At 40.8% G+C, this 12,242-nt stretch overlaps 1 protein-coding gene across 3 annotated transcripts in view; it reads right to left on the bottom strand.

Moving 5' to 3' along the window:
- Positions 1-12,242, bottom strand: part of Dpy19l4 (dpy-19 like 4) — a 64,676-nt gene that overhangs the window by 25,157 nt on the left and 27,277 nt on the right. For 2 of the 3 annotated variants that reach the window (XM_006974933.4, XM_076563899.1), the window contains 5 exons: positions 10,259-10,393; positions 8,829-8,960; positions 8,628-8,726; positions 7,978-8,051; positions 3,165-3,323 (listed from right to left, as the gene is read on the bottom strand). In XM_006974933.4, the coding sequence (XP_006974995.3) occupies positions 3,165-3,323; positions 7,978-8,051; positions 8,628-8,726; positions 8,829-8,960; positions 10,259-10,393 (599 nt within the window). The remainder of the gene's footprint in view (positions 1-3,164; positions 3,324-7,977; positions 8,052-8,627; positions 8,727-8,828; positions 8,961-10,258; positions 10,394-12,242) is intronic. The other variant, XM_042270845.2, reaches the window with a different exon arrangement.

Genomic DNA, 12,242 nt, shown 5'->3' with positions numbered 1-12,242 from the left:
AAAATTTTAGTAAATTAGTAAATAAGTCTGCAAAAGCTTAAAATCTATTACTTACATATCCATATATCAAAGCTGGATTCTAAATAGTCACATGGATAAAGCTAACATGAGCTTGCCTGATATATTTATAATGACCCATGAAAAAAGAGTGGAATTAGATGCTTGCTGTAGAATATGATTGTAAGGTGTGTTACTTTTGTTTATGTTGCATTTGTTTAACTCTGTGAAGCTGTGACACTGTGCCTGTCTAGAACACCTAATGGTCTAATAAAGAGCTGAACACCAATAGCAAGGCAGGAGAGAGAAATAGGTGGGGATGGTAGGCAGACAGGATAAACAGAAGGAGAAATATAAATAGAGGAGAAAAAAAGAAGTAGCCAGAGAAGGAGGAGGACATTAGGGGCCAGCCACCCAGCTACATAGCAAGCCATGGAGTAAGAGTAAGATTTACAGAAGTAAGAGAAAAGTCCTAAGGTGGAAGGTAGATGGGTTAAGTTTAAGTTAAGGAAAGCTGGCTAGAAACTGAGCCAAGCTAAGCCCAAGCATTTATAATTAAGAATAAGCCTCTGTGTGTGATTTATTTGGGAGCTGGGTGGCAGGCCCCCCAAAAGAGTAAAACAAACAACTGATGCTCTAAAACAAACAGTATTGAAAAGATGTGAGGTGCACACACCTGTAGTCTTAAATGATCTGGAGGCTGAGTCAGGAAGATTGCTCGGGAATGAGTTCTGGGTCATTTGGAGCAGCACAGCAGAACCTTCCTCTCGCCTTCCTTCCCCCCTCAGAACAGAACCCAGGGCCTCATGCTGCCCAGTAAGTGTTCTCACACAGCACTACACCCTCAGCCTCAAACCAGGTCTCTAAAGAACAGCTGGCTCTGAGTGCAACTTAGTGGAAGCATACACTCAACATTCACAAGGCACTGCATTATTAACCCAGCACTATTGGTAAAATTATTAAGGCCACTCCATGTAGTTAAAAGGGAGGTTTATTTTGTGGGGTAACTCACAAGTGAAGGGATAGGTTACAGGGTCTGAGAAAGGTGTAGCTCAGTCCGGCGGTGTTCTCTGGAGAACTCTGCTTGGTCTACCTCCAGCGTCCAGGATCCAGGAACCAAGAGCACCGACCCATCCGGATCTCAGGTCTTCAGGGATCTCTCTCGGCCCCGCCTTGTAAGTGTGACAGTTACCAAAGCCTCAATGGGGGTTGGAACTTCCAGATCAAAGCTGGAATGGCTACCCACTACATCTCCCCCTTTTGTCTAAATAAAAAGGTTCTAACCTAATACAAGACTATATACAAAGGAATCGTTATCAAATATTGTCCAGGAGTAATGAGAGATAATGACCTAGATAAGATAGAACTACAACCAATGCAAACAATATCAAGCAAGAAACACATACTAAAATCCAGAGAAGTATAGAGCATAGGTAAATGGCATGTTACAAAGATCATTCCAAAAGGTGTCGTATCCTAAAGAACCTGAATCTAATACTTAATATGTTCTAAGATTATATATATATACATATATATATATATATATGTATATATATATATATATATATATATATATATATATATATATATATATATACACATATACTAAGTTGTAACTATAACTGCTAGTCTTCAATCCCATCAAAGACCTGAGAAGGAACATAATGGTACCTAAGAAATGGTAGATGGATGCAAGCAACTTTCCGGAGTCTTGCAAGAGTAGACAGAGACAGCTGGCAGCCTGGACAGTCAGCTAATGTTTCTCAGCATTGTTGGTACATTCAAATTGGCTACAGGCCTAGTGTATCTGACAGACCATTTTTAGAAGCAGGAATTTTGAGAGACCATCTTACCCTGTCTTGGCAGAGTTCAGAAGTCGCTTTTTCTTGTATTCTGCTTGTCCAGAAGGACAGCATTTGTGCTGTCAGCAGTTGAGGCAAGGGCAGTTCTTTGCCCAATAGGCTATTTTGTGCCAAGAAGAGATTTCCAAATGGAAATGTCTTAGAAGCCCAACATTCCCTCAGGACAAATTGGTACTGCCAGGAGCAATTGTGTCTCACAGAAACAGAATTCTAAGTTATTTAAATGCCATATTCTCTAGGTCCATGAAGTGTTTGAAGATTACATGTCTATCCAACCCATGTTATCTGTGAATCTGAATAACCTAACTAACATAACTATAGAGATGAAAAGCATAGGTAACTATAAATCTGTAAGTCTTATCTACCTAAATAACCTAAGGACTAAGGCTTCCCATAAACAAGGTAAACAGTCTATAAGCAAATGTATGGTAAAGGATGATGTCTTTAAAATTGTGACAATACACAGGATATTTATAACAGAGGTAGAAATGTATAGTGCAATATGCAATATGACAATCTTAAATATATAACAATATACAGAATATCCTAAGTAGAACATACATACAGTATGACAGATATAAATTTACAATTTCAAATAAGAGTAGAAATATATGTACATTATAACAAATATAGTTCTGTATTTGTATCAATATACAAATTATCTTAAACAGGAATATAAACATATTTATATTTGTATCAACATATAAGAATCCATAACAGTGCAAAAAAAGCTATTTTACTAAATTTGTTTACTAGTATATACAATAATCTACCATAATATTTTATACCTATCCATTTGGGTAGCCATTCCAGCTTTGATCTGGAAGTTCCAACCCTCAATGAGGCTTTGGTAACTGTCACGCCTACAAGGTGGGGCTGAGAGAGGACCCTGAAGACCCAAGATATGGATGCGCTGGCTCTCTTGGTTCCTGGACCCTGGACGCTGGAGGTAGACCGAGCAGAGTTCTCCAGAGAACACCGCCGGACTATGCTACACTTTTCCCAGACCTTGTAACCTATCCCTTCACTTGTGAGTTACCCCACAAAATAAACCTCCCTTTTAACTACATGGAGTGGCCTTAATAATTTCATCAATATCTCACCCCGAGTCCCAAACCAGGTCTCTAAAGAACAGCTGGTTCTGAGTGCAACTTAGTGAAAGCATTCACTCAACATTCACAGGGCACTGCATTACTAACCCAGCACCACACCAATGCATGCACACACACTCACACACTACTTAAAATATTGTATAGCTTTAAAATACAGGAACTAGAAATACAATTGATTATTATAAACACTTACTTCATCCTCCTAAAAATAACTTGAGTCATAGAAAGAAGACAAATAATTAACACTAAAATATAGAATGGTAATAGGGAAGATTGTGTCAATCGTAAAAAAAAATCCTGAGACGGTGCCTGGAGAGATTCCTGACAGAGGAGCCAGTTCAATGTGAAATTCCTACAAAAGACAAAATGTGTGATGTTAGAATCACATATGCTTCCAACTATTCAACAGACAGGTATTCAAAAATCTCAGTAAAAACCAAGATAACACACATTTTCTAAAGCCACTCATTCATAACAGCAAGGATGAACTTACAAATGGAGGGGAGGTTAAGCTACTATGAGGCATGGGCCTTCATCTAAACTGTGCACACATGTAACACTGCTGCTTCTTTTACCAGAGTTACAGTTTGCAAATCAGGTACGTCCAGAAAGGAGTGTGGCTGGAAAGCTTAATTCCCAACAGCACCGTGTCCTAGGGTGGAGGTCAGAGGAACTGATGAGGTCATGACATTGATGGGTTCATAATGGGATGGCATGACTGGGAGGTAGGAACATTTTAGAAGATGGGCCTATCTGGAAGAAGCAGGTCACTGGATAGCGAGCTGCCTTTGAAGGACCTTTCTTACCCCTCCCCTTTCCTCTTTTCCTAAACTTCATCATATGGTGGTCTCCATGGGTCAGAAACAGTGAAACAAACGACCATGCACAGTCATGATCTATGAACCTGGGCCAGTAAGGTAGCTTGATAGGTAAAAGCATACCGTCAAACCTGAAAACCTGAGTTTAACACTATGGTGGAGGAAGAAAAGAAAACTTTCAAATTTTGACTTCTGACCTACACACACACACACACACACACACACACACACACACACACACACACACAATTTTTCAAAATTCTTAAAGAAGTCTATGAAACTGTGAGCAAAAATAAGTCTACTATTCCCTTAAGTAGCTGACATGGATATTTTGTAGAGTGGCTAATACGGTAAAAACATAACTGTCTATAAAGCCCAATTCAAATGTATTTTTCCAGTTGCTGAGGATTAAGTTTAGGGCCTCATGCACACCAGGTAAGCACTTCTACCACTGGACCACACCCCCAGGGAAGAGATGGAGTGTGGTTCAGGGTACTCATGGTACACTTGAAATGCCTCAGCAGTTAACAGCACTGGCTGCTCTTCCAGAGGACCTGGGTTTGGTTGCCAGCGCCCACATGACAGCTCACAATCTGCTGTAACTCCAGGTCCAGGGTATTTAATGCCTTCTCCCGGGGCTCTTATATGTATATGGTGCACATACATGTACTCAGACTCATAACCATCTGTGGCTCGAGTTCCAGGAGATTCAGTGCCTCCTTCTGGGCACTTGTACACAGGTGGTGCATATCATACATGCAGGCAAACACTCATACATATAAAATAACAAAATTTTAAAAAATGCTCACGGGTAGGTTAAAGTGTCTATTTTAAAAATGACTTCATTTTAAAAAATAAGCTGGGGTTGGAGATTTAGCTCAGTGGTATAGCGCTTGCCTAACAAGAGCAAGGCCCTGGGTTTGGTCCTCAGCTCCACAAAAAAACAAAACAAAACAAAAAAAACCAAATAAACAAAAAAGCTAAAGCTTCAAAATGTACTAAGTAGGAAAATAGTGGTATTAGATGCTACCAAAATGTCTTATATTGGGGCTATGGTGCTATCACTGTTGTTATTTTAAGGCAAGACTTCATGAATGCCAATTCCCTATGTAGCTGAGGACAACCTTGAACTTCTGATCCACCAGTTTCCATCTTACCAAGTAATACCAGGATTTCAGGTATGTGCTACCATGCTCCGTTTACATGGTGTTAGGGACTGAACCCAGGGCTATTCATGCCTGCAGCCTAAAACAGTAGAGTTTAGTTTACAGACTAAAACCAGTTCTTTATCTCCCTAGTGCTTGGACATCTTTGGCTCTGTAGACCAGGCTGGCTTTGAACTCACAGAGATCTGCCTGCCTCTGCCTCTGCCTCCCAGTGCTGGGATTAAAGGTGTGCACCACCATCGCAAGGCTTCTTTTTTTTTTTTTTTTTTTTCTTTTTTTTTTCTTTTCGAGACAGGGTTTCTCTGTGTAGCTTTGCGCCTTTCCTGGGACTCACTTGGTAGCCCAGGCTGGCCTCGAACTCACAGAGATCCGCCTGGCTCTGCCTCCCGAGTGCTGGGATTAAAGGCGTGCGCCACCACCGCCCGGCTTCTTTTTTTTTTTTTTTTAAACAAACAACAACAAAACCATTCCTTATCTTTTAAAAAACTTTGCAGGCTTGCCTATTATTATTTTATATGTGTTTTGCCTGTATGTATGTATGCGTACCACATTTGTGGCTGGTGCTGGAGGAAGCCAGAGGAGGATACCGGACCGACGGGAACTGGAGTTAGACATGGGTACTAGGAATGAAACTCAGGTCTTCAGCAAGAGCAGCAAGTTTTCTTAACTATTAAGCCATCCATCTTCGGTGTTCTAAGAAATCTGTCTCTAGAGAGTGAGATTTCCTGAAATTCTGGTTAATTCCAAATCCCAATATAGAACTGGCACATTTATGCATAAAGCATTTGCTATTTGTAGCACCCATGATATTGAGTGTGTAAAATGAAATTGGGGTAGGCGTACAGCTTGGCAGTACTGTACTAGCCTAGTGTGTGCAAGGCCCTGGGTTCAGTCCACAGTCCTAGGGATCAAAACAAAGCACAGCTAAGCAGATGGCAATGTTTCTGAGAGAACAGACTGTGTCTCTCAACAACACAGTGCATTACCTTATACAGCAAAACTAGTATTTGGCATGTCTACTACAGGTACTATATAATATCAACTAATAAACTTTGGCTCATAGCCTGGTGTGGTGGCAGATGCCTTTGATTCCAGCACTAGAGAGGAAGAAGCAGGTGGATCTCTGTGAGTCTGAAGCCAGCCTGGTCTACAAAAAGCGAGTACCAGAACAGCCAGAGTACACAAAGAAACCCTGTCTCAATAAATAAATAAATAAACAAACAAACAAATAAATAAATACTTGCTCGAGCAGTCTTCACCCTTAGAAGACTGCAGTAGGATGAGTTCGGGGTTGGGGTAAAGTCAACAGAAAAAAGACCTCCCTTATGGAGGGCTACACCAGCTTTCACTATGCACCAGGCCTATAGATCTCCTCAAGGATCCTTTACCTTAGTGAATAAATATATACATCAAACACTTAATTTGCTAACTGTGTTATATCATAATAAGAAATTCTATCTACAATCCTATATAACCGCACAAGTGAGAAAAAGGTTCCAACCTTTCTTAGAGCTTGAGACATGTGTAAGCCAATATCATCTGTTATACAGATATTATCAGTACATAGTCATTTCTTTTATTTTGTTTTATAAAACAAAACAAAAAGTAATTCGACAACAACTATAAACACATTATATTTTAATTAAAAACAACAACAATAAAACCTAGCCACCTCTAGGTCTGATGACTACAAACCCAATGAGTGTTCTATGAAACACACATTCCCTGCCCTTCTCTTTTCCTCGTTGGCAGTATTAGAGGGCAAATGCTTGCTCACTAAACTGTATGCCAAGCCTGCTGCTGTGCCTTCTGAAGATAAACACGGTGCTGGTATACTGGCTATTTTATTTTTTTTTATTCTGCAGGACTAGAGATCAAACCTAGGGCTGTGTACATGCTAGGCCAGCACTCTACCCCTGCGCTACTTCTCCAGCCATGATTTTAAGCCTTTACTCATTCTAACTTTAGACTGTGCCATAAATCTTCACCAGAGGAAAGACTTAAAAATACTATGAGGGAGCTGGAGAGACGGCTCAGTGGCTAACAGCACTCGAGGCTCTGCCAAGTCCAGTCCTCAGCTCCCACATTAGCTGGAGCTGAGACTCACAATCACAGGTAACCCTAGCTCCAGAGAATTTGGTCCCATCATTTGCCTGTACATACATGTCTGCACACACATACATATACATGTAAATAAAAATAAAAAACGGCTGGCCAATGGTGATGCACACCTTTAATCCCAGCACTTGGGCAGCAGAAGCAGGCAGATCTCTACAGAGTGAGTTCCAGGACAGCTAGGACTACACAGAGACACCATCTCAAAAAAAACCAAAAATGATTAAATAAATAGAAATAAAGAACAAATCTAAAAAAAACAAAAAACAAAAAAACACTTCCTATGCAAGCCCCATAACCTGAATTTGACCCCGAGACCCACGGTGGAAGAAAAGAACTAACTCCCAAAACTTACCCTCTGATCCCTACACGTGTGCTGTGGCAAAAACATGCTTACTCACACGTATACAACATTTCTAATCCACATACAACAATAAATAAATCATTAAATAAAAATACTATAATGCTGTTTAAAGTTTATCTACTTTTTAGGAGACTGAAAATGTAGTCATTTATGCTGCTGTATAAGGTATTCAAACCACGGTCCCAAGCACTAGCCACGTGTTTTTCCTGCAGTAGGTGTAGAAGTGGGGCCCCATGCACACTAGTCAAACGCTCTACCAACTGAGCTACCAACTTACTCCCTCCCCCTCCACTCTAAAGATCAACACCATGTCTTTTCTATAGGGCTGAGGCTACAGTTCTGTGGTAAGACATTGCCTATAATTTGCAAGGCCCTGGAGACAATCCTCAGTACCACAAAACCAAAACCAAAAAGTAATCTTCTATAGAATATCCAAACTATTTTCTAGGTGACATGGTCCCAGGTACACACTCCCTCTAGTCAAGTGTTCTTTTTATTTTCTGGGTGCTATAGATTAGGTGAACTTGCAAATGTTAAACTTACTTAGTTACATTTAATCCAAATTTTACTTCAAGAAATTTCAGCACATGCTCATTTTCTTTGTGTGGGACAAACATCTAGAAGAGAAAGAATCAGGCAATCAGGCACCATGGCCAAATTGTGAGGCATCATTCTCACAGAAAACAAACAAACATTATCTAAACAAAGAATATTCTCTATGCCTAGTGCCTATGCTTTTTCTATCTTTTTTTGCCTCTGCCTCCCGAGTGCTGGGATTAAAGACATCACCACTGTCCAGCTCTGTCTATGCGTTTAACAATATACTTATTTCCAATTACTAATGATAGAAAATACAGCCAGATTAAAAGAACAGTGAATTAAATAACACAGAATATGCGCTATGAATACATTTGTTGGATGCTTAGACAAAAAATGAAATGGCATTTTGAGAGTATAAAAATTTCAAACTAGGAGAACTGATTCAAATAATCCCTGCTCCAGAAGACATTTTTCTTGGTTTGTTTGGTTTCTGACACCATCTGATGTAGAGGACACTAGCCTCAAACTCACTGTGTCGCAGAAGATAATTCTGCATGCACTCTAAGCCTTTGTTAGAATGTCGTCATTCTCATTAACGCTGGCACAATGTATTTCTCTATCAGACTGATGTAGATGTGAATCTCGGTTCTCACCTTCATTATCAAGTTCAGGGTCAGCGGCAGAGTGCACACCAGGTAAAACTTCACCACTTTGACCACTTTAGCCACAAAAGTTCCCTTTTTCCCATTCAGCTACAAAGAGAAAAACAAAGTCACACCAACAAAGGTGTGAGTTATAAAAATTAACAATTTAAAATAATAAGACTACTTTTTAAAAACAGCAGTGTTAATTACCTGAAGGCACTTAATAAGCATTAACGCTCCTACTAAACTTAATAAAGGAGACACCAATAAAGCTGGATTCTCAAACTGTAGTAAATACCCCAAGAAGAGAGAAAATATGTAGATTTTATAGACTTCATAAACCTGTTGAAACAAAAATAAAATAAATGAAAATAAAGTGAATTTTAAAAATAGTAATTATAAGCAAATGCTCTGCTATAATTTAGGACAGCATTAGGAAATGTTCCATCTGTATTTTTACTGTTATAGTGTATAATGGACTTAGCAGTCTCTTCTCAGCATTCTATGGAAATGAAGAGCTCTGAAGTCCTAAGTGAAAGCTCCAGCACCTTGCTTACTTTAGTTTCGGGTGGCTTTCTGTGATCAAGTCAGTTTCGTGTGGGTGCGGTACAACACAGTCAGCAAACCCGGCCTCAGACGGCTGGCACAGGATCATGAGTAAAGCCAGCATGGACTACTCGGCAAGAGCTTGTCTCAAAAAATAAAAAAAGGTGTCAAGTGGTGGTGCACACCTTTAATCACAGCACTTGGGAGGCAGAGGTAGACAGATCTCTGTGAGTTCGAGGCCAGCCTGGTCTAAAGCGAGTTTCAGGACAGCCAAGGCTACAAAGAGAAACCCTGCCTGGAAAAAAAACAAAACAAAAAAAGATGACTTTAAAAGAAAAAATCTGAAAAGGGAGATTTCCCTGTAACAAGTCATGACATCCTTGGAGAACACCGGGTACGCCTGGGAGAGTGTGTGCCCATCTTGTGGCGTTGGTAATGTGGGGTTCTTGATGTGGCTAACTCCAAACAAGTGCGCAGGTACAGAGGAACTCAGCTCCCGGTCCACTTCCCCTCCTGTCTACAGTCCTCTGTTCCGGATGAGGCTCTGGCAACAGGAGAGCTTCAGGGGAAGTGGAAGCTGGAGGACAAAGAGGTTTGCTCTCTTGCTGGCTTGCCCTTCTTCCAACCCTCCCCAAAAGACTGTCAGTTCTTGACCCCAACACAACAGTTCCTTCCTGCTGAAGCTCAGAATGCAGATGGAATGTTCCCAACCCTTAACATGCAGCTCCATCTGCCCTGCTTCCAGGGGTTGCTCCTTCCATAGCACTTTCGGCCCCTGCCATCATCACCCTTCCTACTGAGCAATTAAGACGACAACTTGACTCTTGACTAATGACTGTGTGGAGAGTGGTAGGTTTTGAGGGTTTTAGTGTTACAACTAAACTAAGGGCCTTTGCATGCTCTGCCACTGACCTAGGTGCATGGTTTTGGTTACTAAATCTTTACATTAGGTTATCTCTGTACAAATAATTTAAATCTTGATGCTCATCAGAGTTCTGAAGAGCTGAGAATAAGGGATGGAGATACATAAAAGACAATGTTCTAAGAACATTAGTTTTGGCATATAAATTCCTCATTTCAACATGTCATAGTACCTTGTCACTTTGTTCCTCGGAGAACAGGTCCAGCAGCAGCAGAGACACTGCTTGCAGGAACAAGACGTAGTGGCTGTACTCCCACACCATCATGAACGTGTACGTCGAGGCACTCATCAACAGGTAGCAAAACCGCTGGAGAAAGAGTCAGCCGAGATCAGTACCTTGACTACAGCAAACCCAAGGAGCTCAGCACTCAGAGCTACTGTTAAAGTCACAAACCCAGCACGATGTGGTGGTGCATGTCTTAGTACAGCACTTGGGAAGTAGAGGCAGGTGGATATCTACAAGTTCAAGACCAGCCTGGTCTACATAGTAAGTTTAGGAGAGACTATGGAGAGAGTCTCTGGTGTGTGTGTGTGTGTGTGTGTGTGTGTGTGTGTATGTGTGTGTGTGTGTGTGTGTCAAAACCAACAGTACCTTATCAAAACACAGAGAAATCAGCACCCGTCTTTCCATATTATATTACAAAGGCCTAGGACAAAAGGGGGTGGAGTTTGAGCACAATTTTTTTTTCATGCCAAGAGAGGAAGCAAAACTAAAAGAAATTAGTGGAGTGGATGTTAAGCTTTTGTTAATATGGAAGCTTCTTTTGTCCTAAAATAGTATTTTTATTTCCGTCCATGCTGATTTTATTTTCCTAAAAACGATCAGTTCAGGGATGCCTGGTCAAGGCTCTGCTCCTAACCAGGTTTGGCCTGTTCTCCTCCAATGCTGTACTCATCAACCATGCAGAACTGGATGCTACTTCTCTTTACTTAATACATACTGCTGACCTTTTATACCTTGAATGTTTCATTTTCATGAAAAACATGAACATATTTCAGCTCTGTAAGAGCTATTTCCCATAGTTCAGTGCTTCCTTCTGGTGCTAGGGATCACACACAAGGCCTCAGCCCTCAAGTATTCTACCATGGAGCTGTATCTGCAGCACAGGTCTTTAAATTTTAAACATGAGTTCTTAGTGTGGAAAAACGAACTGCCAAAGCTGCTTTTATGATATTTATTTTGAACTAAAATAAACTATTGCCTAAAAAAATTAATAACTTTTTTAGTAAAAAATTTTAGTAACCGTTTTTTATTATTGTGTATGAGAGGTGCACACCTGTAGAGGCCAAAGCACAACTCTGTGGTGTCTGTCTTTCCTTCTCCCTGTTGGGTCCTGGGCACCAAACTCGGGCTGTTAGGCTGGCAGCCTCTGAGCAGAGCCATGCTGCACACACAGGCTGGCTTAGGACTTCGAGCCTAGGATGGTCTTGAACTTGGTGCTGCTCCAGCTGTCTGTGTGCTGCCGCACTACAGGTGTGTACCTTCATGTCCATCTCATCTCACTTTTAGGGGATTATTTTTGTTTTATCCTTCTGACAGGGTTGGCTTTGAACCCATCATGTCATTAAGAATATCCTGAACCCCTACTTTCCACCTCCCAAGGACTGGGGTCAAAGGTGTGGGTTACAACACCTAGCTATGCTCTTATAAAATAGTTTTGTAAACTTTACCCTATCTATTTATTTATTTGATTTATTACAGAGTGTTCGGCCTGCATGTATCCCTGCAGGCCAGAAGAGGGCGCCAGATCTCATTACAGATGGTTGTGAGCCACCATGTGGTTGCTGGGAACTGAACTCAGGACCTCTGGAAGAGCAGTCAGTGCTCTTAAGCCCTGAGCCATTTCTCCAGCCCCCAACTTTACCCCATTTATACCATATTGTTATTCTTACAAAATGTTTTTTCATTGCAATGTTTCATGCTATGCTGCACTTATTATTTTTAAGTTTGTTTTTTTTTTGTTTTGTTTTGTTTTGTTTTTTTTAGAGAGGGTCTCTTTACTATGTAGCTCTGGCTGTCCTGGAACTCACTATGTAAACCGGGCTGGCCTGAAACTCACAGAGATCCTTCTGCCTCTGCTTCCTGAGTGCTGGGATTAAAGACATGCATCACCATACCTGACTTATTAAGTTTTGTAAAGTGAAATATATACATA

This window comes from Peromyscus maniculatus, chromosome 2 (assembly GCF_049852395.1).
Source record: "Peromyscus maniculatus bairdii isolate BWxNUB_F1_BW_parent chromosome 2, HU_Pman_BW_mat_3.1, whole genome shotgun sequence".
Classification (NCBI taxonomy): Eukaryota; Metazoa; Chordata; class Mammalia; order Rodentia; family Cricetidae; genus Peromyscus; species Peromyscus maniculatus.
This window is presented reverse-complemented; position numbering and strand designations above follow the sequence as displayed.